Below are 25,622 nucleotides of genomic sequence, written 5' to 3'. Positions count from 1 at the left end.
GTTCAATGAGAACTGGTGACAGATACTGAGTATATGGAATTACAACTTAGAAAATTCACTTTTGTATCAAACAGCCTTGGTGATAGAGAAGTCCAGTGTAGGGTGTGTTGCCTTCTGGTCCAGGAAACCTTGCTTCTTACTTTCCCTTCTTGTCTATTTACATTTACCATAGCAGTCATGCCCAAATAACAGCATGGTGTTCTTCTGAAAAGCTTCATAAAATTTCTGACACATTAGTCAAAATGCCAAGAAATCTTATTTTTGGTAGTTGTTATGTAGGCAACCCACATAATATAGTAAACCCAAGAAGAGCTCTAATAATTTCCCTTATTTGTAGAATCACATTGTGAAAAGGGTGCCTGTAACCTAGAAGTGAACCACTCCCCATGGAAATTCTTGCTATCCTTTCCTGAGGGAGGGAGGAGAGAATTCAAGTACCACCTCTTCCAGTTTTTCCACCAAAGTAACAAAGCAAGTACAACAAAACAAGAATACAGATGTTATAAAATACAGGTATTTCCATTATGCTGATTCTTTTCCCTCTTTCTCCCCATTTTCTCACCACTGAATTTATCAGAATAAATTTCAGGAAAAACCTCCTAGACTCAGGAAGAGACCCAAAATCTAGAGCAGGTTTTGTCTGTCCAGCGTCATCACCTAGTGAGATCAACTTTCTGCATGTAAATTTTACCCAGGTTCTGCTCTGTCATGAGTTAATAATTCCCTTGGTGAGGAAGAAGACTTGTAGACTAGAGAATTGTACCCAGCTTCCCCTTAAATGTAGCATGGAGCCAGGGGATGCAATGGCACTGAGATTTCTCAAGGTCTGCATACATCTTGGAGAATGACAAATTCAACTGTATCCTGTTTCAGAAAAGGCATGAATCTCTAATTTTAATTTTTAAAATTTAATTATCTTTAAAATGTTTTAACATAATTATTAATTGGAAATACTAATTTTAATATCCTATGCTTGCCACTAGATTACTGTAATTAACAAAATGAGCACAGAATTTACATGTTCATGTCATTTAGAAAAAAGGAAATTATAATTCTGAATTATTTTGTCTCGAATCACTGTCCAATATTTCAGCATATCCCTGAAAAACTGGACTCATTCTGACTTCCTCTGTTACCACTCTCCCCAGTGAGCTACTTAATTGAATTTAAGTCATTTAACTCCTTTTTTTTGCTGCTATTATATTTACCATGTGATTTTGAATACATCTAGGCACAATCCACTGTGTCATCTTTATAAACAATATATTGAATATTGTACCTTGAACTCAGTACTTTTTACTTTAGGCAGATAACAAGCATTTGCTATTGAAAGTTTTCTTGTAACCTTTAGGTCACATGATTGTGCCACTGTACAAATACTAAAAGACAAGCAAGAATTTTAGGTACATCTGCAAAAGATAAAAATATTCATAAAATAATAATTAATAACAGTTACATAAGTGTAAAAATATTATAAAAATTCATCTAAGCTGGCCATAAAACTCCATATACTTAATTTTGTTTGGTACATCTGTAAAGACTGAGAGAAATTTCTGAAAAACAAGCATTCAGTGGCAGCTCATTCTGATTTACTTTACTGTTTGAGGAATAGTCTTATCATAGTTGAATATTATTTTTCTTTACTTTAACTTTTAGTATGTTGCAAAGAATGAAACATCAGAACTGTTGACATGTAATAGATTATAAAATCTACAGTTCACATCAACTGTGAATGACCAAAATTGAACACAAAACCATGAGGAAATGTTTACATCTTATTTTCTGACAGGACAGTAAAACAGTCATTCATGCTCTTTATTCTTTGCCTTTGAGGACATCAGTGTTTCAAGCTTTCCAAGATTTCAGCTGGTGACAGCTATTGATTTATCATAAATGCATGCAGTAGAAGAAACACCCACTTTCTCCAGTCTTTCCTTTAACTTAGCTGCATTTCTGATCTATCTCTTCATAAGTGACATTCATGAGTTACATGTTGCGATACTAATTAGTAACCTCACAGCACACTAATTAGTAACCTCACAGCACACATTACAGTGTGAATCACAGTTTTCAACAAGGAAAGGAAGATTATTCCTCTCCTTTCTTTGGCAAGCACTGAACAACTTAGAAAGTCAAAGTAAAGCCAGGTTAGTCATGACTGATACGTGGATCTTCTTCCCCTTCATCACCTATTTGGAAACATTTAATCAAGATGTTACATTGCACCATCATAAAGCTCAGATCTCTACCAGCAAATACATGGGGAATATTTAAATAGTCATATTTTAACACACAGCCATGAGAAGTGCAATCACTTGCTATTAATTACTGTCCAGAATTGCCTATGTGTTCAATACATATTTTTTTTCCTTTTAAGATTTCTCATAAAAATTTTACCCTATTGTCTCTATGACAGCTTTAAAAATTGGGTTGAAGTGAACTCAGATCCAATATGTATCTCAAAACACTCAGGAAGAATACCTGATAAACTTTTCTTTACATTGGGGATCAACTCTTCAAAAAAAGAGCTACATTAGTTTGCATTCCACTCTGAAAGTCTTGGTTTCCTGAACTTCATTAAAATGCAAATAAAAATAAAAAGCCTACTGACATCTTGACCCAAATGGAACCAGTGACAAATATCTTAGGAAGAATTAAGAATATTTAAGAATTACTTAAGAATATTCTTATATTAAGAATATAAGAAACTGTATCAAGGAAGAAAATTTAATAACAGCCATTTTATCTACAAAAATGAAATAAACTTGGAAATTGCTGATCCTCTCTGTTGCTAAAACAATTGGCCCCTACTGTCCTCTTTAGAACTCCCTTACAACCATTTCTGTCTCATTTTACTTGTAACCTCTTCCAGACTGAGGCAATGTTTTTTTTACTTCTCTATAGGGCTTACTCCTGGTGATTGCTCCTTTTGAAAAAGGATTTGCAGTGCTAAGACAATGAAATTAACCAGAATGACAGGATTTTGTCTATTACACTTGTGAAAAAGTATCTAACTTTAATAGATGTAATTAAATTGGTTACATTAAAACACTATTAAAAACACCCAAAACAAACAGATGAGACATTTTATAATCACTATTACTTTGACTCAACTGACACTTTGGTTAAAAAACCAAACTGGTAAAACTCAATGAATGGGGAAAAAGAATACTTTAAAGATAATATATACATTAATCACAGCAAATGAGGCCATTTTTCACAGGAAAAAATAATCACTTTTAGGATGATATTACAGAAATTTTTATAAACATGTGCATGCATATTTATTTCTTTCTGCAAATATAATATATATTTATTTCTTTCTGCAAATACAATATATACTCGACAAATCTATAGCAGGTTAAGTATGAGGGATGCAAGTCCTAGCACTAAGTGGTAAGATATTTTGCAAGATAAAAAAATGTAACTGAAATAGTAAAAAAATCACACAAATATTGTTATACATCTCAAAGTTGTTATCACAAAAGAAGAAGGACAAAATTAAATCTAAATATCTTAAGGTACAACTCTACCTGTGGTATTCAAGCTATTGCATATGGCTTATTAATGACCCCACGAGAAGAAACTGATAGATTTTCAAAACTTAGCTGATCGAGTCTAGGACTGAAATATTTTATTGTCCCACTTAAAATGTTGTATTGCCTTTTCAATCTCACTGTGAGAAGTTTGTGTCAGGTACCCAGCAGTGGTGCAGAGCAGCATGCTGTCACTGCAGTGATTAAGTTATTCTCAGACATCACTATTCAAGCAGAATTACTGATAGTGTGATGAGTTTCACAGACTCTCTAATTAATTTTCAAATTTATATACCACTTTCTACCTAAAAAGACCTGAAAATTAGCATTTTTTAGAAATTACAGGTGCTAAATATGAAAGTTATAACCTCCAAAGCCTCTTATACTTGATACTTTAAAAATTGCATACCTGTACACCAACTCTGAAGTCTGTAAACATTAAGAAGCAAATTCTGAATTAAACCTTTTTTCATACTGGAGATACTTTATGAAAGTTACTTTCTGTTCCCTATATTGCAGCTGAAGAGGCCATGTATAAACACTCTATTTAAGGTTCAGCACTTTTCTACCACTTAATTTACTGTTTAATTTTCATGCCCCTGTAAGATGAAGCAATAAAGTGCTCAACTTTTGGTTTTGCAGCACAGAACATCAAAGAACTTGACAGGACTAATCTCAGCTCTGAGAACCTTCTGTACTTCCTAAACTGGACTATCAGATTCCATTTTTATAGTTTCATTATACTGAAATGCACATCTTCAAAGAGTGGAATGGGAAAATATTGGGCACCTGTGGGTTTGAAGAGCTCTCAAGGACAGGAAAACCTGTGTGAAGCAATCAGGTACCCAGGGAACTGCAAAGCTTGTGTCTCCTCTGGGCAGTGGGAACCAAAAGCAGCTGTTAAGTCTGACAAATTCTTAAATGTTGGTGTTTTTTTAAAGCTCAGAGAAGTAAACCAGCTTAGTGCTTAGCCAGATTAGTGCTTCAATGTTTCCTTAATCATTTACTGCACATAACATTTGTGAATGCTGCAGTGCTACATTGGCTAAGCTCTAAAGACAGTTTACATAATCAAGCATTAAACTTCAAATAGATAAGCAAGGTCATTGCTGCCTCCAGCGCCAAGAATAGCTCCCCAGTACCAGAAGATTTCCAGCCTAGTTAGAATGTTTTCTAAGTTCTTACTAGGACTCTCTTGACAATTCTAAAAGCCCATTTCTCTATTGAAATGCAAAGGAATGTTACAGGAGTAAAACAGCAGATGTTTTATTTTCCTGAAAAAGTCTTCAAGATTCATAGGAAAGAAAGAAAGAAAAAAACCCAACTTGCAACAAAAATGTTAACACTGAGATCTACATTTCCAAAATACATGTGAACTCCCACAGCAAAGAACAAACACTCCTTGATTGAACATACGGGCGTGTTTATAATTAGCCTAAGATTGTTCTGTTTGTCCTCAAGAGGAATGTAAGGCAGAACAAAGAACACTGAAGTCTCCCTCATACAAAAATACCTCATTTTGATATATGAGCTACCCATTCTAACAAGATACTTACTTGCTGGTTCTTATGAAACCTCTGTGGCATTTTCTGTTATGCTTTGTAACAGAAAGCTTAAGATCCAAAAAAGATTTCATCAGAAAACACTCACAGAAAGCTCACTTTATCCTCAAAGGTCACAGAAACAGGTGAATAAAAGTTTAGCTTATGCTGGCTAGTACTTCAGATTGCATCACTCACATGATACCCATTTCTCCTCTGTTCCACGAGTATCAATTTTATTGTCATCATGCCTGTCCCTTTATCTTTCTCCATTTGAGAAAACAAAGGATTGAATAAGCTCATTCATCTCTTAGTTAACAAATTCAACAGTACCAAGGGTCTTAAAATTACAACGGAAAACGGACCATGAAATCCATGTGAACAATAAATCTTCAAGAAAAACAGTTATCACAAGATTTGAAACTGATCTCTCTCATTTAAGTGCTTATCAACATACGTTACAGTTTCTCATATCACAAAACTAGAAGGGATCGCTTTTACCTCCTCTAAACCCCAACCACTAAACTGCCTTGACTTTCCCTTATTAAGACAATCTGCAATGGTTAAGTTGTATCTGCCAGGTATATTTCTAGTCTTGTCCTGAACCATGAAGACATACAAAATTTATTTGGTAGCTTGTTCCAGCAGAAGGGGAGAGGCAGGGAAAAAATTGATCATTACATAGGAGATTTGCAAAATTCTCAAAGCATGCTTTCAAGCAACTACAGGAATCTTTGACCCATTTCAGGCACCAAAAATTCTTGCTTCTTTGTCAAATCCACAGAAGCTTTCTGCAATTTGACTTCAGTTTGATAATTACATTTTGAGTGAAGCTCCTAAAAACAGATATTGACAAACAGCATTCGCTGAGGAGAAAATCTTCCTGCCATGTATTTAAATACCTCCTGATTTTTATCCCAAAGTTTTATGTTGCTTGAAGGTTTAATGTATCATCTGTACTTTCAAAAGTAGTATGATACCAGGTTTACTCACAGACACTGTCACTTTTGGAGCTTGTCTCAGATATTAAACCAGTACCAAGGTTTTATAAATTTTCATTAGCAAATGAATTCAAACACACACTGCTACCAAGTATTTTATATATTTGAATCAAAGGGAAAGATCTTTAATTATACCATGTGGAATATAAGAATCATAGTGCAAAACTTCTCTTTTAACATTCTATAGAAAAAAAGATACTAGGTTCTAATTATCAGGTGAGAAGCAGAACAGAGGGATAATAATGACTTCATTATATAAGTATTTCAAAAGTTATCATTTTATACATCTACCTGGAATGCCCCAAGTTACATTTGCAATAGTGGTTTTACTTATTGGCTCATGCAGAGCCAACTAATGGGCATTTCCTGCTTTTTCCCAGGTTGGAGAAAAGGCTGCTTTTAACCAGATTCTAACACATGGCACACAGCACATACCCCTTCCAGTTTTCATAGAGAACATGAGTTATGAATATACACTAAAGTCCAGAACTGACAGGGCAGCCTCTGATTGCTGAGTCTGCTCCTAGAGCTTCTGTTTTCATTTTTTCCAAGGACATGTATTACCGGGTGTTTAAAAATTATTCTTAACAGAGAATGAATATGAAAAGCCACTTTTAAAGTATTGATTAAAAGGAAAAGAAGTATCAATAAAGGTTGTAAAAATGTTTTAAGTTTTTACATAGTTATGCATAACAGAATTATGTAACATAACTTCAAAAAAATATTGAAAAAACTCAAAAAAACCTAAAAATAAAACAAGCTGTTGACCAACCTTTATGTCTGTGAGATCCATCCATGTCAGAAAACTCAATATGATTTTCATCAGCCCAATACAGTCTATGGTTGACATAATCTATTGTAAGAGCCATAGGCCTAGATATCTGTGTTTCTATGACAACTGTTTGACTGGAGCCATCCATACCCACACGGCCAATGTGAGGATACTCACAGCAATCAATCCAGTACAGGTATCTATAAAAGAAAATACAACAGCTGCTTTCTTTAGAGATGCAAAAATACTAACAAAATCATTTATTTTGTTGATCTCAAGAATTAATCAGCAATTATTCTATAATGTTTCCATTTGTCAGATGGCTTTTTGGATTTTTCTAGACCTGCCTGTAAAGGAGTATGCTAAACATAAAGCATTTGAATAGCAGAGTCCTCAAGTTAGATTTGATTTCATAAAATTTATTATGGACTAGTAAAATTGCATCTAAATTGCTTACTCTTGATAATGTAAAATTGGAAGTTTTGCCCAGATTAGACCTCATGAATCTCAAATCCTGCAAAAATGGACTTGCTTCTAAACTTATGACATTTACAGTGTCTTTTGTTTCTACATATATTACAAAATCTTGTTTTTGTTGTTAACAGTAATATGATGAAAATTATATTACTTCAAGATGTACTAGTTTCAAAACAGTAGCATAATTTCTCACACAAAGGACTTAAAAATGAGTAAAGCACTGAGACAGACTGTTGGAAAGCAGAGAGGCAATTTTCTCCTCAATATGCTATTTAGCCACAATACAGAACATGTTCTTACAAAAAAAATAAAATAAAAAATCCTGTTACTTGGTACAGGTATGCATGTTGCTAATGTTTCATATCACTACTTAGAACATCAGGACAAATCTTTCCAGTTGGGAAGCTGGTATGCCTCCACTCTACAGATTTTGGGTCTCAAAAAGCCAGATGCAGCCAGTATTCTTAATCATAGAATGGTGAAGGTTGGAAGGGACATTAAAGGTCATCTGGTTTCAACCCCCCTGATATAAGCAGGGACACCTCACACTGGACCAGGCTGCACAAGCCTCATCCAACCCGGCCTTGAACACCTCCAGGGAGGGGGAAGCCACAACCTCCCTGGGCAACCTATTCCAGTGCCTTACTGCCCTCCTGGTGAAGAATTTCTTCCTGATGTCTAACCCAAATCTTTCCTCTTTCAGTTTAAAACCATTACCCCTTGTCCTATATCACTACCCTCTCTGGTGAAAAGTCCCTCCCCAGCTTTCCTGGAGCCCCTTCAGGCACTGGAAGGTGCTGTAAGGTCTCCCTGGAGCCTTCTCTTCTCCAGGCTGAACAGCCCCAACTCACTCAGCCTGTCTCCATAGCAGAGCAACTTGGAATAGTATTTGTGTGCAGAAGAGAATGGTGGCCCTAAGAGCAGATACAGCTATCCTGCAGAACACAGGTGCAAAATGTTGACACTGAGCCTGCTTCAAATAAGCATTAGACAATGGGAATTTTCTCCCCTGGCTCCAAGAGAAAAAAATTTGTTTGGAAACATATTACTGTTGCATAGCATCAGCAATATAATGGCTTAATATTTCTCATTTGTGTGAAAAAACCCTACAATATAGTTAGTAATATTTCAAACAATAACTCTGACTTTGAAATGCAAACACATTCTTTGTTTCAAGCAGTCTTCTATATTAAAATAAACAAATAAATATATCAATTATTAAAAAAAGAAAGCCTGGAAAAGGTAAGTCTGTACACATGATGCAGACTGAGCAGGAGCAAAATAAGTTTATTAACTTTTAAGTGTGTATCCAGACCTTCCTAGAAGACTAGGAGTTCAAACACATGGTAATGGAATGGCTCAAAATATTTTGAAAACCAGTAACCACAGAAAAGTGTGCTAAAAAGATAGATCACTTCAGAAAATTAATGAAACAAACCATAAGAATTTCCTCCCATGTAATATGAATGCTGTTATTGAGTAACACTTCTTTAAAAAGGTAGGGAGTTTTTTACGGATCTGCATTCCTCCCATTAAAAGGAAACATACACTAAGTAGTAAGTATAACAAAACAGCATTGAGAGGAGAAGGCTTTGGGGAGACCTTATTAAATGTTCCAGTACTTAAAGGGTGGCTGCCAAGGAGATGGAGACTCCCTGTTAACAAGGAGTCACATGGAAAAGACAAGGGGCAATGGGCACAAGTTGCTCCTGGGGAGATCCCGATTGGACACAAGAAGTAAATTTTTCACCATGAGGACAGTCAAACATTGGAATAGTCTCCCAGGGGAAGTGGTAGATTCCCTCACACTGGACAGTTTTAAGTCTCAGCTTGACAGGGTGCTGAGCCATCTCATATCAACAAGAGTAGGATCCTAGAAAGGTTGAACCAGATGATCCTCGAGATGCCTTCTAACCTGGCGTTCTGTGATTATACCAATTTGATATGTAACAATGATATAAGCAGCACTGGTAATGCATTTTAGACTATGATATCCAGTGTAGCTGAAAGTTAGATAGTAAAAAAACCCCAACAATTAGTGCTTCCTATCTTCTGTTTTAATATAAAATATTTAAATATAAAAATAGAATTCTATATGAATTACTGCAAAATAGTTGCTTCATACCCAGCTTGAGGATCTAAGGACAGATCTCTAGGAAACTTCACCCTTTTGCTCACAAGGACAGTAGGGTATAAGCCACTGAGTTTAGACACCTCAATAATTCTCTTCTCAGTATCGGACCAATAGAGATTCTTCCCAATCCAATCGACAGCCAGTGCATTGGGAACAGCTGTGTTGTGGACTACCTGGAAAAGCCAAGGTTGCACAAATTATTCATCTAAATACCAGAACAACAATTCCAGAGTTAAAAATACTAGAATATTGAGAGGTTGGATATATGATACACTGACCCACAACATGTGAAGAATAGGTATTATTCCCTGTTAAACAATGACACATCTGAAGTGATGACACTTCTTAAGTAGCTAAGACAATGTGACTCTTTCCTTGTAGTAAGGGAGAATGTAGAATGCCCTGATGTAGTAAATATGTACTTGACTTGTAATAATTTTGCATCTTTCATTTTTCATCTCAAGTCCCTCATTTTTTTCCCCCTTTACTATTGTGTTTATTTTTCACAGATCAGAATGGAGATGAGGCTTCTCTCCTTGTAGTGTGCCCTCAAACATGTCTGCTTATTAGCTCACCAGTTCCCTCTCAGGTCTATGCTGGCATATATTTTATTTTAATATTACAGTGGTGCCATATGTCATCATGACAGATGGACCATAAGGGCACTCAACTCAGGCAAACAGAAAAAGATTACCTAGTCAGAAAACAAACATTCCTTTATTTCCAACATTGGTGTGACAGAAGATAGAGGACCTTTCTAAGAATTACTGAAATTTCAAAAGTGCTACATTATTAAGGAATAAACTAAGAGACAGAAGCAATTTAGTGACCTACTGGAAATTCTGCACTTTACTGAGAGACATGATATTCCCAAGGTTTTTGATGACTTGAAAATCTCTGAGACTTGAACCAGCACCTCTAGATAGACCTGATTACATCTCATCATGATTGTATGATTCAATCTTTCTTGGCTGGGAGTCCTTCATGTTAAATGCTGAATGACATTTGAATATTCCCAATCATTAGAATCCAGCTTCTAGGCTTAAAAATTCTATTCCTGATAAAGTCTATTGAGACCTGTTCTATTCCTGATTAGGTGCTGATTAGTTCTGTGCAACTAGAGCTTAAGGTAAAAAAATAATAAATCAGAGAGACCAATACTTGAAAATAGTTGAGATTTCTTAAGTACTAATAATGGCTTCATTACTGTAGTGTACATTCTCGTTCATAGTCATCTTCACCACTAAATATGTGCAGCAGAGTATAAGCTTTACACATAAACCTGATAATCTATAACTGAATGTGTTATTTTTAATTTTATTTACCACTGGGAGATCCTGAAAAGCCTTGAAGATAAGGGATACTGAGATACTTCAAAACAATTTCATATTTATGAATATGTAAAAGCACCCTTTCAGGTTATTACATTATTTATCAGTTTATAAAATCTTTTTAAAATTAAATCCAGATATGCACTGTTTTTTTTATTTTTAATATGAATAAAATATTTTGTTTTCTACCAGCCTCAGTGTTTTATAAATGTGGAATTGCAGCAACTACTGCACTGCAACATGGGACATCTCACATAGAAATGGACAGCTCTGCAGTCTTAGATTGTGCTGCAGATATGCTATTGAGAAGCATCAACCAACATAATTAGTCTCTCTTCTGATGATTTTTCCCTTGGAGGGTCATTCTAAGTTTATTCCAGTCACTGATGTCACCACTGTGACATTTAATGTACATAATCCAGCTCACTACAGCATTTTCCAGTAACAAATTTCATTTGAATCTACAACACTACACATAAAACACTGTCTCAATTTTCAAACAGATTTATATGACAAGTTGTTGCTTCAATTGTAGAAATATCTCCTCCCTGATCAAATGCAGAAGAAAAATGAGATGCCATTGGGTTTCCCACACCACAAAAGCTAGAGCTGGCATGCTGAAAAGATGTTATTTTCTAAAAGAGAAATCCTAGGTAATATGTCAAACAGTATCACTTACACTAACATTACATTTATAGTAAATCGTATAACAATATGAAGGGAAAAAAAAAGAAGAAATTCATACTTCAAGACAAAAGGTTGTCAACCATTAAAATTGTCTTTCATGACACAAAAGTAACATTTAAACAAGCTTATTGAGAAACTAATTATTTGTAACATCAACTATAAAGTATGTACTATGGTAACCACTCATGTCAACAAGAGTTATTTTCTCACTGTAGGAGAAGAGCAGGTTCAAAACCATCTAAAAAACATGACAGTGCACAAGTCCATGGGACTTGCCAAGATCCATCTGTGGCTCCTAAGGGAGCCAGCAAATGAAATTGCAATGACAGTTTCCATCATATTTGAAAAGTCATGGCAGTCTGGTGAAGTTCCCATTGACTGGAAAAGGGGAAACATAACCCCCATTTTCAAAAAGAGAAGGAAAGAAGAACCGGGGAGCCACAGGCCAGTCAGTCTCACCTCTGTGCCTGGAAAGATCATGGAGCAGATCCTCCTGAAGGCTCTGCTAAGGCACATGGAAAACAGAGGTGGTTGGTAGCACGTACAATGGCTTCACCAAGGGCAAATCATTCCTGACTGATATGGTGGCCTTTTATGATGCAGTCACAGCATTGGTGGACAACGTAAGAGCAACTGACATCATCCACCTGGACTTGTGCAAAGCCTCCCCTAGGGACCTTGACAGGTGGGCCCATGCCAACCTCATGAAGTTCAACATGGCCAAGTCCTGCACCTCGGTTGGAGCAATCTCAAGCATGAATACAGGCTGGGTGGAGAATGGATTGAGAACAGTCTTGAGGAGAAGGACCTGGGGGAGCTGGTTGATGAAAAGCTCACCATGAGCCAGCAAGATGAGCTCACAGCCCAGAAAGCCAACTGTGTCCTGGGCTGCATCAAAAGAAGCATGAGGTCAAGGGAGGTGGTGATTCTGCCCCTCTACTCCAGTCTCATGAGACCCCATCTGGAGTACTGTGGCCAGTTCTGGAGCCTCAACACAGGAAGGACATATAGTTCTTGGAGCAAGTCCAGAGGAGGGCCACAAAGGTGATCAGAGGGCTGAAGCACCTCTCCTATGAAAGGCTGAGAGAGTTGGGACTGTTCAACCCGGAGGAGAGAAGGCAGCAGGGAGACCATGTGGTGGCCTTCCAGTGCCTGAAGGGGGCCTGCAGGAAAGATGGGGAGGGGTTTTTTACCAGGATGTGTAGTGAGCGTACAAGGGATAATGGTTTTAAGCCAGAAGAGGAGAGATTTAGGTGAGACCTTAAGAAGAAATTCTGTAGTGTGAGGGTGGTGAGACACTGGAACAAGTTGCCCAGTGAGCTTGTGGCTGGCCCTTCCCTGGAAGGGTTCAAGCGCAGGTTGGATGGGGCTTTGAGCAACCTGATCTAGTAGGAGGTGTCCCTGCCCATGCAGGAGGGCTGGAACTAGATGAACTTAAATTTCCCTTCCAACCCAAACCATGCTAGGATTCTATGATTCAGCACTGGATAACAGATTACTGACAATTCCAGACAGCTACAATATGTAATACTTGGTCAATTTTTGCACACATTTTCAGCTTTCAGAGGCAAAAGCTTTGGGCCATGTTTTTAGTGAAAAAAAGTCTTATGAATATTAACTACACTTATTTTCACAATTTTTGCTTTGAATTCAGCACCCTATTTGAGTAAAATCTCCATCAAGATGCTTATGTATGTCAACAAATGTGCTTATCAGTGGATTTGTGAACAGCAGAGACATTGACTAATTTTCATTATCAGTGTAGCGGAGATGAGAAAGAAGACCACTGAAAATTGTATATTAAGAAATAATATATTAATGTATTTACACAGCCTGCACCTCATGATAACTTTTTTTCTTTGGCATCCTGTAAATCATACTGAGCTACCAGTTCAGTCAAATGTCAATTAAGTCATAAGGAATTTAGCTTATAAATATAGTCCTCTTAGTCCCTATAAGATATAAATGTTGTTAAATTTTATTAGGCCTTGTTAGCTCATGCTGTGTTTGCGTGCATACATCACAACCTCACAATCTAGCTTGGAAGCATGAAGAAGCATTTCCCAAAACACTAAAAAATTAATTCTAGTAGTGACATTATTGATACCCACTTACCTTGAGATCACTTCCATTTAAGCACATCCTGTTTATGCGACTGCCATTTGGTCTGCTGGACTCAATCCAATAGATGAACTCTTCTCTATAGTCAAAGTCTATTGCAATCACATTGTTTAGTCCCTAAAAACAGGGGGGAAAAAAAGTCCCTGCATTGAAGTGTTTGAATACAAACTGACAGCATTTGGAATGCAAAATATATGGCATGTAATATTCAAAATGCTTCCTTTTACTGACTGCTTATTTTTTAAGTACCTCCCTCATTTTTTTTATACACTACTAGTAAACACATGAAGATAAAAATTGTAACAGAAATAAACTCTGAGTCAAAGACCTATCTCACTTAAAAATTGCAGATGACTCAGAAACTAAATGAAGCTTCTGTGGTTTTAATTTCTATTATTAAAATGAAGTTTAAGGGTAAATATTTTAACTTTTGTTCAATTTCTCTCTTAGTTCCTATGTTTGACGTTGTTTTGGCAAACTAGAAGACAATAATTTGCAAACAATAAACTCAGAAATAGCAAAAAATGGTATTATTTTACTTAACAAAACCATTTAATTATTAATAGAAATTAATCAGGAATTCAAAACTGTGGCATCCAAAACAGCATTAATTTTAATTCCTGAATAAGAATTTATAGAATTTATTATAGGTACATATACATGTGTGTGTACACACACACACACAGAGGTTTTCAAGCTGGAGATCCAGCAGGCATCTGGAAATCTCCTGTGACTCAAATTTCTAAGCCAATACTTTGTAAGAAAGAGTGATGATGGCATTTGAGGTCAGAAATAGCAATCATATAATAATGGATTTTCATCCCAAATGGCAGATAAGAAAGAGAGGTTATTGCATTCAGATGATGACTCCTATTTCCTTATCTGACAATAGGAAAGCCTTGCCCTACAATCTGCTTAACATTCTGCTAGGTAGTGAAATCACGATTACTCTTAATATACAAAGATGTGATTATCAATCAAAGATGAAGCAGCAGTGGTAAAAAGAAAAGATGCAGTCTGCACTCCTTTTAAAACCACAAGATCAGTTAATCAATTCTGTTATCAGCCCAATGCCATTCTACTCTCAGGTAGATCAGCAACCTCCCTCATTAATGTCATTCATACTTGTAGAGGGGATGTGCTGGTCTAGCCAACTCTAAAATAAACAACCAAGCACTATGATATTTAATTGTACAGAAAGTGATACACTGCTTATCTGCCAAGTACTACAGTGTAAATTTGTATTTTAATAAAAATGTAGAGGCAGAGTGATTAGGCTGTGTAAACCATCATTAAAGAAAGCCTTAAAAAATAGTGTTGGGAAACCATTCTCATTTTCAAGAAAACCATATCCATGCACACAAGGTTTTAAAAAAACCAAGTGCAGTTCTGTCAGTCATAACTATGCTGCAAAACACTTCTCCTGTCTTTTTCTCTTATTAGTAGAAATGCATGTACAGACAACCCTGCACCCCCAATTTTTAACAAAGGAGACAACAGATGAATGAACATGAGAGACTATCACAAATTTATAACGTTCTAGAAATCAAGGTTGGTATTTTGGGAAAAATGATACAGTTCTGTAAAAGTTTCTTGAGTATCCACTAATGAAGGGAACTGACTGCCTGCAAGTCTTTGGTTTTAAGTGTTTTATTTTGGGTCAGTTTAGTTCCAATACTTATCAGAGCACCAACTGCAGGTAACATTCTTTCTGCAGTAGAGTTATCTGTCCTGACAACATCTAGTTTTCATGACCTACATGTCAATTTTAGGTTCTTCTAGCATAATCCTTTGTCCTTTCTTGTGCAATCTGCTTCAACAAGGAATAGGGAAGTTTTCAGAAGGCATCAGCTGTATTAGTCCCTCACCTTAACCCTGTGGTTTTGCCTGTTTCTGTTACACACAGCACATGGTGCCCTAGGCTGTGATTTGTGTTCTCTTGGAATCCTAATTAAAAGTTATGCAGGTAAAATGCAAGAGGAAGATTCTCTCTGTCTGCACTGTCTATGGAAACCCTAAGGATTTGGATGACTAGGAGTGAAAGAAATGGAAGTCAAAGAACATATATGAGACAATTCAAACAGTTGTACTGTTTATGTATATTGGAAAACAAAACAAAAAAAAAAAAAGAGAGGAAAAAGCTGGCACGTAACAACTCAGAGGAGACTGGATGAACTCCTTTCAGCTCCTTTACTCTGAGTTTATATGAATAAGTGTTAGAATGGCAAAGCACAGATCAAATACACAGAGAAGGGTGGTTCTGACCCTTTGCCAGAGCAGCTCTGGTATTTGCCTTCATCTGGTAGAGATGTCTAAGAAAGAGTGGATCCATCATAACATTACAATAATGAAAAGTTCTCCTGACGAGGAAGACAGCCAACCTGTTCTGCTGGTATAGCTCCCCCTTTTGCTTTAAAATCTCAATGCTTTTAAAAATGTCATATTTGTAGGATCAAAGGCCAGCAGGTTCAATAGCACAGATATTTATCAGACTAGTGAATTAACGTGATATGGAAAACACAGATTCTCTTCAATGGCTGGAGCTACATGGTCTCTAATGTACTGAAGAGGAGTCCATTAAATTCAAGACTGATGAAGCTCTGAGCCAACCTGTCAGCACCAACCATAAAGAAAATTTACTGTTGCTCCCCTCTTTTCACAGGCTTCTATTAATAGATGTACCAGCAAAAGAGGAGAGAGGCAGTGAGATGTAAATGAGAGGCATTCAGAAGGATTTCAGAAGAACAAACAGACTTTAACATAACACTTGCTATGCTTAAATAAAGCCCATATGTAATGCAAGATGGTTAATTTTGTAATTACTGTCATGAAGACACGAACACCTCTCTTGTGACATTAAGATGCACAGTTACTGACACAACAAGTCACAAAAAGCCTAACCCTATTGTCTGTCATAGCTGATTTTTCTAGTCTTTCTGCAGTTGATTAATTAGTACTCAATAAAACATGTTTTGATTAAAACATAGTTTGGAACTCTACCTTACAGTAATTAACTACACTTAGGTGAAGCACAGAAGTAGCACAAACTGCTAGAATGACAGCTTTGTACTAACTGGGTGACTTTCTATTTTTGCAGTTTCCCAAATAAGTTGTTTGTTGATTATTTTTTTTTCCCCTGTGATCATAATTTAGAGAAATTATTTTAAAAGTTAGACAGAACCAAAGATACATGTCCTTGTGCTGCAATACCGTAAATCTTGGAATTTTGTGTCTAAGTCAATGAATAGCTTTGGCTTATGACAGTAAGTAGCCCAAATAATACATGGCCAAATTGTCCTGGGTTTTCTTAAAAAACGGAAATATCTAAAATTGTGCAAAACAAATTGTGACAGAAGAGGATCATAATTAACAATTTTTTTAGCATATCAGAATGACTGAGAAAACAACTGCCTGAGCTTTAATCATGTCCAACTCAGATAAATTGGTCAGTTTATTATAAAACCAGTGAAGGTACTGCAGTTGTTCTACAGTGCACACAGTGCCAATTTAGAATGATGTTACTGTCAGTTGCACACTTTAGAAAAGAACAAAAGTATTGAGTTAAACTTAGAGCATGGTACTAAGATTATACCTGTTTCAACAAAGTGTAGTTGGATCCATCAGTGCTAATTTTTCTTATTTCATGATGATCAGCCAGAATTAAGAAAGGTTCCTCATCTAAACCCCAGGAGAAAGAATATATTAGACTAGCTTTTACGTTAATTTATGGAAAATCAGGAATACAATGCTGAAATACAGATGGTTTGAAAAATAAATGTTACATGCTCTGATCAATGTTATGGATGAAAGAAATATTTAAAACATTCAAATGTTCCAAGAAAGATCAATGATGCAGTATAAAAATGAACAAAACAATCAATTAGTATATCTTTCAATGCAATTTAATTTTTTTTGCCTTTGTCATATGGGAACCATTCTGTATTTTATGCTAATTTAATGTCAGAGATTCCATTTGAAATATATTTCATACATATTGTTTTAATTTCAACATTCACTTCCAAATTATCACTAAGACTATTATTTGTTACAGTAGTAAATAAACCATTTCTTTCACTACTGCTTTTTGAGATTTCAGTACTCTGAAAATTACAGACAAAGAAGCAGCTATTTGAACAAATATTGATTCTCTAACTCTGAACTGAGGCCAGATTTGGCTTTTTTACCCCTGGCTTTCTAGTTTATAAAAAAAGTTTTCCTTCAGATACTCATTCATGTCATCACTTTGAAACATCTCTGACGCTGACATAAATAATAATGAAAAAAAATAAAATTAAATGCTGTCTTTATTTTAGCTCTATTAACAGAGATCTCAGCAAAAATTTAAAAAAAACCAACAAACTAATAATAATTTAAAATATTTTTGAGACTTGTATCTACACCTCATACTTCCTGGAATGTAATGTAGTGTCCAACCTACTCTGCTTTTGAACTGAATATATCATACCACCTTCCTTGCATTTTATGTTCAACTCTGAAGGGTTTCTTCAGTTCTTAAATGATCTGAGGCATCATCCTCAGCACTGCTAGTGGTTTAGGAGAATGGCTGGGCTGCTCTGCTCTGTTGTTAACAGTTCAAAGCAATTCGTGCAAGAAATCAGTGTTAGACCAAACATTCCCTCATTGGCTTCTCCTCACAGCACAACCATCCTTGCCACCACACAAACAGCTTTGTCATGATCACTTTTGAAGTTTGATATATTACAGCTCCAATAAACTGTACCATGATGTGTTCCAGCTCCCTTCTCATCTGAGTGATCTATGCCTTCTAAATGTACAAGTGGCTCGCAAGGAATGAGACGGGAGTAAATAAAAAACCAGATCCTTTATTTCTGCCCTCTCCTGTGCTTTCTCTGATTACTCAGGGAAGCAGCTGAGACAGGAACAGGAGGCAGACAGAGGCCCCAGTCTTCTTGCCATTTAGAAAGAAAATATAAGGTTTTTTCATACTTTAAAAACAACCCCAAAACACAAACAAGCTGCTTTGTTCAAGAGTGGAATAGGGAGGTGTCTGCTCAAGCTGAAGACTGCCTGCACAAAAAGGAAATCCAGCAGAACACTGAAATGGGTTTTTTGTTTCTTTCCTGTTGACATTTTGCTCTTCCTTTCTCTGATCTAGTGAATCTTACTCACTGAAGCACATAAAACTAACATCAGTGGCATAGACAGAGGGATGAGGAAATCACCAATGTTCTTCTATGTCTTGAACTTTACTCTGTATTACGTGCAAGGCTGGAGGATTTTATTTGTTATTGGAATAATATTTTCCAATTTCTATTATTTTTTCCTCTTCCTCCTTTTAACACCTCCTTTTGACATTCTTATATTCTAAAGTTGATTAAGTAAAACAGCAGAAGTTTTTCAAACCCTTATCATAAACATACTATTCTAATGGGAATCAGAAGTAGAATTAAGAGATTAATTAACTTTCCTAAATTAATTACTGAAGTGAATTAATTTTCCTAAAACCTTTTTAATAAATTTACCAGTTTCAACGTTCACAATCCTCTGCAACTATTAATACATACTAAAAATAGAACTTACTACATTCAGACATTGAGTAACACTCCTATAGTTTATTGAAGAAGCAGGTGAGCTTCAGAGTAACTCTGTGTATCTTGCATAAAGAGGTAACGTGGACCTTGAGGCAATGTTATTTCTCAAATTACTTTGGATACAGCTTTGAATTTTAAAAAAACCCAAGCAAACAATAATAAAGTGATACCTGAAAGGGACTTGCAGCCATTTAGGTTATCAGGCTGTATTTCATACCCATCTGCACACAAGCATTTGTATGTTCCATATGTATTGATGCATTGCTGGCTACAGGGAAATCCAGTAGAACATTCATCAATATCTACACATGTTTTGCCATCATCCTTCAGCCGGAATCCAGGCCAGCATTTGCACTGGGAAACAAAACCAAATATATTTGTTTTGACTTACTCATGGATTCTGTTTTTTTTACCTTATATACTTTATTCTGTATGTGTTAGCAACATCATTTTTTTCATGTAGTTTACATTCTTCAGGTATCACCTTAATTACATTGCTTAATTACATTGCTATTGTTCACAGGTAGACACAGCTACACTTCTTTTCAGTTACATCTGCTGTGATCCTAAATAGTGTTCCCTCCCAAATAACCCTGTCAAATGAAGAATTACTCTTTCTTCTTTAACTGAAGTAAACCACATCTTTTCAAAATACGAAAGGAAATATGAAAAGGTGAAAATAATTATGGAGGGACCTTTCGGAGTTCTTAATTTTCAAGTACACCTGAGCTTTTTGGTAAATGTATAGTTTTTATAGTATTTCTTGAAGAATAGATAACATCCAGCATTCTGGGTAACAGACACACGGAGATGAACGAGAAATCTGGATGGCAATTTTTATTGGGGTCTGTTGACCACCATGGGAAGCTTATCACGTGCAACATGACTGATGGCAAATGCAACAGGGTAGAGGGTTTCTGAAAGAGGTTTTACCAAAGGAAAATGTGTGTCATGTTCCCTCCGTTATTCTCTGCAGAGACCCAGAACATGCTTTTTCCACGACGACTCTCCTTCAGCAAGGTTTTGCTGTGCCCAGCCTACTCTCCAGCTCTCTGGTCAGTGGCCTCCTGACATAGGGTTTTCAGAGGTTTCAATACTTTTCGAGATAAGTCACATTGGACAGATTTTATTTAGTCCTCAGTGTGACAACAAATAATGGGACATTTAGAGGTGGAGCTGGGGATACTTTAGAATTGTAAAAACGGGGAAAAAAATCTCTCTTCTGTTCTCAGCTTCTATTTGCAGGTCAGTGCAGTAAGTGGCTCAGGATTACATAATACCCAAGGACTATTCCTCTCTACATCTGAAGGCTAAGGAGCAGATTCAGGTGGTTCAGAAAACACCATCACACGCAGACAACTAAAGAATTTATCCTCCAACTAAGGCTATTATGTTTTATTTAATTTCTGTAAGTGTCTTTGACTTAGAAAATAATTTGGAGAAAACTGTTTTTCCTGCCATTCACTCCCATCTGTCTTCCTTTCTCATAATTGATTTTCAGTGCTCTGTACACATCAGTATGATTTGTTGTGTTTAAAGAATTGTATGTTCTTTTCCTTAGGTTAAAAGTATGTATTGTACCTTTCTTTTATATACAATTGGCAATGGTTTGCTAAATGGAAACAAAATTTAGATACTTTGGAACATAAGTTATTTCCTAACAAGGAAGTACAACACCCTGGAGTTTAATTATAATCACACAGTAGTTAAGAGACAGTTAAGAATCAGCAACATATTACACCACATTTTGTAATTATTTACCTTGTATCCAACAGGAAGATCCTGACAATCCTGAGAACAGCCACTAACTTTCTTACTGAGGCATTCATTAATGTGGCAGCTTTTCTCATCAGATCCATCACTGCAATCTTCTTTGTTATCACAGACATTGCTTTGAGGAATACACTTGCCATTTTTGCACATAAAAAAAGAGTTGTTACATGACTGCTCTGGAAAACAAAACAAAGAGAACATGACTTGGTGTAGTCTATTTGTACTTGGAATCAATTTTCTCATGGACCAGCTGCAATATATGCATGTGAGATGAAACAACCGTGTAAAAATTGAATATTAATTTCTTATTGATAGCATTGCAACACCTTTTACATGCCAGTGTCTGTAAAGCTTTATTCCTCTCCTGGAAAATGTGTGAATACTTCCAATTATTATTCCTTCCTACACATTTGTTTTCATCTAATTGAGAATCTTCTACATTATGTCTGTACAAAACAGAGTTGTACAATTTGCAAAGCTTTAAAAGCATGGCTGCTTCTCCTTGTAGCTGCTGAGGATTTTACTAACATTAGTGACTGGATGCTGATGCACTTCATCTCTGAAGACACATGGACATGTTTTTATTTTCCTATTGGGCACAATCTAAATACCTCACCTCAGCTGTATTCAGGTTCTTGAAATCAGACTGAGAACACTGACTTAAAGTGGTTTAAAGCAGGTATTTTGCCTTCCCTCAAAGCAAATGTGCAATTGCTATAAAAACTGGTACAAAGGGCTGTACAACATGTCTACTGCACAATAAGGTTGTAAGATTCTGGATCTTTCAAAAAGCTACAGAATAGGACATGATATATATATACCAGGATTCATTTTCTACTCAAAACTGTGAGACATCAGCAACCTTATGCCAGTAGAAAATATCAATTGGCAGAAAATCACATTTGGTCAGTAATTTGCTACAAAAAATAGACCAGTGTTTACTAAAGGAAGAATAACCTAATTTCCTTTTTTGTATGGTTCACTTCTGTGTGATGAGTAAAAAAATATATGAACAGTTTTCAGGGGAAACTATCAACTTTGACACTAATTACATTAATATTTTCTTATTTTAGTACTAAAAGAATGACTGCATAGATGAACTAGCAGCTCTTATACCGTTGGAACTGGTGGCTGCAACTTTGTGAGCTGAGGTTTTGGATGCTTAGGACTGACAACACACTCTCCTTGCAAGACATAAGGAATATCACCATGAAAACACTGGAGGTTTAAGCTAGGAGGTTTGACCAATCCTAAACCACTGCTTGTCAAAAAGAAAGGTCAAACAACATTATTTAAAAAATTCAACACGAACCTGAACTTTTGCATTTTATGTTTATAGGTGCTTCATCAGAATGGTCTGGGCAGTCAAAATCCCCATCACATTGCCACTGGGAATTCAACAGGCATCTTCCATCAGCACAGGTGAATTCTCCAGGACGACAGTGACGATACCCTAGAAATACAGCACTCAATGACTTCACACTTCCAAGCTAAAATTGTGCACACACAAGGCAATGTAAATATATTTTGTTCTGCAAAAAGATACAAAGATTTTCATGCTTGTATACACGTCTACCAAGAAACAGAGAAATCAAATGTCTCTTATGCAGCACAGCATAGTCACGAAACAACTCCTACATATGTAAAACATAATTATGCAGCTCTCAATCATAAATACATTTTCTTGTAGATGTAACTAACTTTTTGCTATTATTAGGAAATAGTTTTCTAACGGACATTCTAGAAATTACTATGCCCAGCAGATATTCTTGCAATATGCTTTCTACTATCTGCTTTCTCTTTAAAACATGCAGAGCACTAATCATTTTAACCACACTCAACATGCACTTTCTAAGACAGCTACAAAATTAAGTGTCTATAAAATATATACATTTTCAAAGTTAAAATGGATTTCTAACAGAGAATTTTAATATATAATGAAGCAAAGAAACCAGAGAGGTATTTCCTTCTTAAAACACTTGGAGTGTTTATCCTAGAGTTCAAAACAAACAAAGAAAAATTGATAAAAGTCAGCAAAAAATTTAGTTTTTTCTATTCAATTTGGAAGCATGAAAGTTGAAAAATTCCCAGAGGAAACTCACCTTCTATTTCTAAGATTTTTACTTGTAAGATTCAGTACACAAAACCAAGTGCTACAAAACTTATGTTCCTGTTTGGAAAAGAAAAGTGTAACTTTTCCCGTATTCTAGGTGTATAAATTTTGCCTCAAACTCTCCATAGTCCTTTAAAACAGCTTTGAAAGTAAGCCTTGATTTATTTAAAACTCAAGAAAAAAACAGTATGTAGCATAGATCACGCCTGAAAAGAGATAGGCTGGCTTGATATGGAAAGCTTTATACGGTTGTCTGAGTCACCTTTGAGTGCAAGATTTTACAGACCAACAGCTTTACCTGATGTCTGCAACATTTCACAGGCATGTCACCATCAGAAAGGTCATTACAAATGTGCAGAACAAGGGCTCCTGCTTAATATTGCCTCTGTTCTTGATGACAGGACATAAAGAAGCTGGAAACCAAAACCAGGAAATCCTTCCTATTCCTGTATTTGTCTTTTGAGTAGCCACATAAACAAAGCATTTAATCTTCTTGATGTAATTTCATATTCTTGAATAGAGGTCCTAAATATTTTTTTATTATCAAGAACATAAGAAATACCTTGCAGGATGAGACAGTTGCTCACCTAGCTTGGTGCTCTGTCTCCAGTAGTTGCAATAGGAGATGCACCTTAGGGAGAAGGTATTTTGTCCTCACGTTCTCCCCAGCTTGAATTATTGCTATATTTTTGTTTACACACAATTATTCATAATTCATTTAAAAGAGAGGCTTATGTAATGGAATCAAACTTGTCTCAAAGAACTTTTAAAATCTGTTTAGTCTGATACCAGTAAAAACCAAACTCCAATCACCAGTCCCGTTTTTACATTACATCTGAATTATACTCTGGTAAAAAACAAGAAAATTGACCTTTCTATTCTATAGACAGAAAAATAAACATCTAGCTTTTTGAATGGATTCCCTTCATTCAGCTTTTAGGAATATATTTAAAACCAAATTTCATCCCATTCAATACAGATTTTTAACTGCACAAAAACAGCCTTATATTTTTGGGTGGAATCTTTGCTCTATATTTTCCGTATCTATTATTTATTTAGATGAATGTTTCAGAGTATGGCCTAGATATACTGTACAGTCAATGACATAAGAAATCCAAAATTCATATGAATGGTAAAATTAAACAACTACATACAGCTTTAGTTGGTACCATTTAACTGAAGGAATAGCCAGGACAGTGATGTTTCATTATTTGATAGAAAAAAAATGTGTACAGAGACAAAGACAAAAAAAAAAGATACATAACAAACCAGAAATTATAGACTGTACATTTTAAACTTCTGTTATGTTATTAGCAATCAACTGTAAGTCACAACTACATCAAAGAATTTGTCACTGTAGCTCCAGCTCCAAGTTAATAGCATGTTGCATTCATTAATGCATAATTTAAAATTTAACATTAAAACAATTTTTAAAAAGAGCTTTCTTTTTCAATAAGGATTTGAGGCAACAACAGTCCTTGCAGAAGGCCTTATAGTTAACAGTCTGAATTTTTTCTGTTTACTCGACTTTTGTTATACTTGCCACATTCCAGAGATTCATCTGATCCATCTCCACAGTCATCATCATGGTCACATACGAATTGTTTGGGAATGCAGACTTTGTTATGGCACATGAAAGCATTCTCGTCACAAGTGTTATTAGGAGCTAGGGAAAATACAGTACAGAAAAATGAATTACATGACTTAATTAATAGCCACTTTCTTACAGAAAAAGAAAGTAAGACCAGTTAATCTGAGTGAATTCAATGGAAGTAACCACAAGTTTTGAGTCATACAAAGAGCAACTGAATAGCAGAAAAAGCTCCTCATCACCACCAAGATAGCTAAAGTAGTAAGGATCACTAAAATCCATGTAATCCAAGACAGAAAGGCTTCAGAAGTTGCTGCTGCCTACAACTAAGCTAAGATCTGCCTCAGAGGAAAAGAACATTTGGGAAGCAGAGATGTCCTTCCTACGTGACTCTGCTCCTGAATAAAAGCAGCTCTTTGAAATCTGTAAATACTCAAAATATGTCTCAGCCCAGAAAAGGATAAGTGATAAAAAATGCATACAGTGGACAGAACATATTATAACATTTTTAACCTACACCATTTTAACATATATTAATCAAGCAACTCCCCTAATGAAACTACTACTGAACTCCTGACTCTTTTAATAGAATTGCATCTCAGAAGACTGGACATAAAGAGTTTATAGGGCAAGAGATGTCAAGATCTGAACAATTAACCAGAATAAATCAGAGACAGAACTCTGTCTCCCCTTTTGATACACAACCTCCTTGACATGCAGCAGCATTTTCTCCAGGAAGAGGAATAAAAGTGCATAGTCAATAATATGCTAATTTTAATTAGCAAACATGCTGTATAATGTCTATGACATGGCACACATACTGATCTTCAGCTGGTGTGCTTCAGTATACATTAAAAAAATCTGAATATATTAGGCATATTTAAATTTTGAAGGATCTTGATATGCATGTTTATGTGGCCCATCCATCTTCATAAACAATTTTCACACTATAAGGGTATGACACTACAGACA

General features: G+C 35.8%; 1 protein-coding gene across 1 annotated transcript in view; it reads right to left on the bottom strand.

Moving 5' to 3' along the window:
* Nucleotides 1-25,622, bottom strand: part of LRP1B (low density lipoprotein receptor-related protein 1B) — a 671,221-nt gene that overhangs the window by 86,653 nt on the left and 558,946 nt on the right. Inside the window, exons 53-60 of the mRNA XM_010000387.1 lie at nucleotides 24,603-24,725; nucleotides 22,259-22,399; nucleotides 20,935-21,122; nucleotides 19,344-19,527; nucleotides 17,193-17,278; nucleotides 13,595-13,717; nucleotides 9,453-9,634; nucleotides 6,851-7,050 (exon numbers count right to left, since the gene is read on the bottom strand). Coding sequence (XP_009998689.1) covers nucleotides 6,851-7,050; nucleotides 9,453-9,634; nucleotides 13,595-13,717; nucleotides 17,193-17,278; nucleotides 19,344-19,527; nucleotides 20,935-21,122; nucleotides 22,259-22,399; nucleotides 24,603-24,725 — 1,227 coding nt within the window. The remainder of the gene's footprint in view (nucleotides 1-6,850; nucleotides 7,051-9,452; nucleotides 9,635-13,594; nucleotides 13,718-17,192; nucleotides 17,279-19,343; nucleotides 19,528-20,934; nucleotides 21,123-22,258; nucleotides 22,400-24,602; nucleotides 24,726-25,622) is intronic.

Source organism: Chaetura pelagica, unplaced genomic scaffold (assembly GCF_000747805.2).
Source record: "Chaetura pelagica isolate M959 unplaced genomic scaffold, ChaPel_1.0 scaffold386, whole genome shotgun sequence".
NCBI lineage: Eukaryota > Metazoa > Chordata > Aves > Apodiformes > Apodidae > Chaetura > Chaetura pelagica.
Note: the sequence above shows the minus strand (reverse complement) of the source record. Positions and strands in the feature narration are given on the sequence as shown.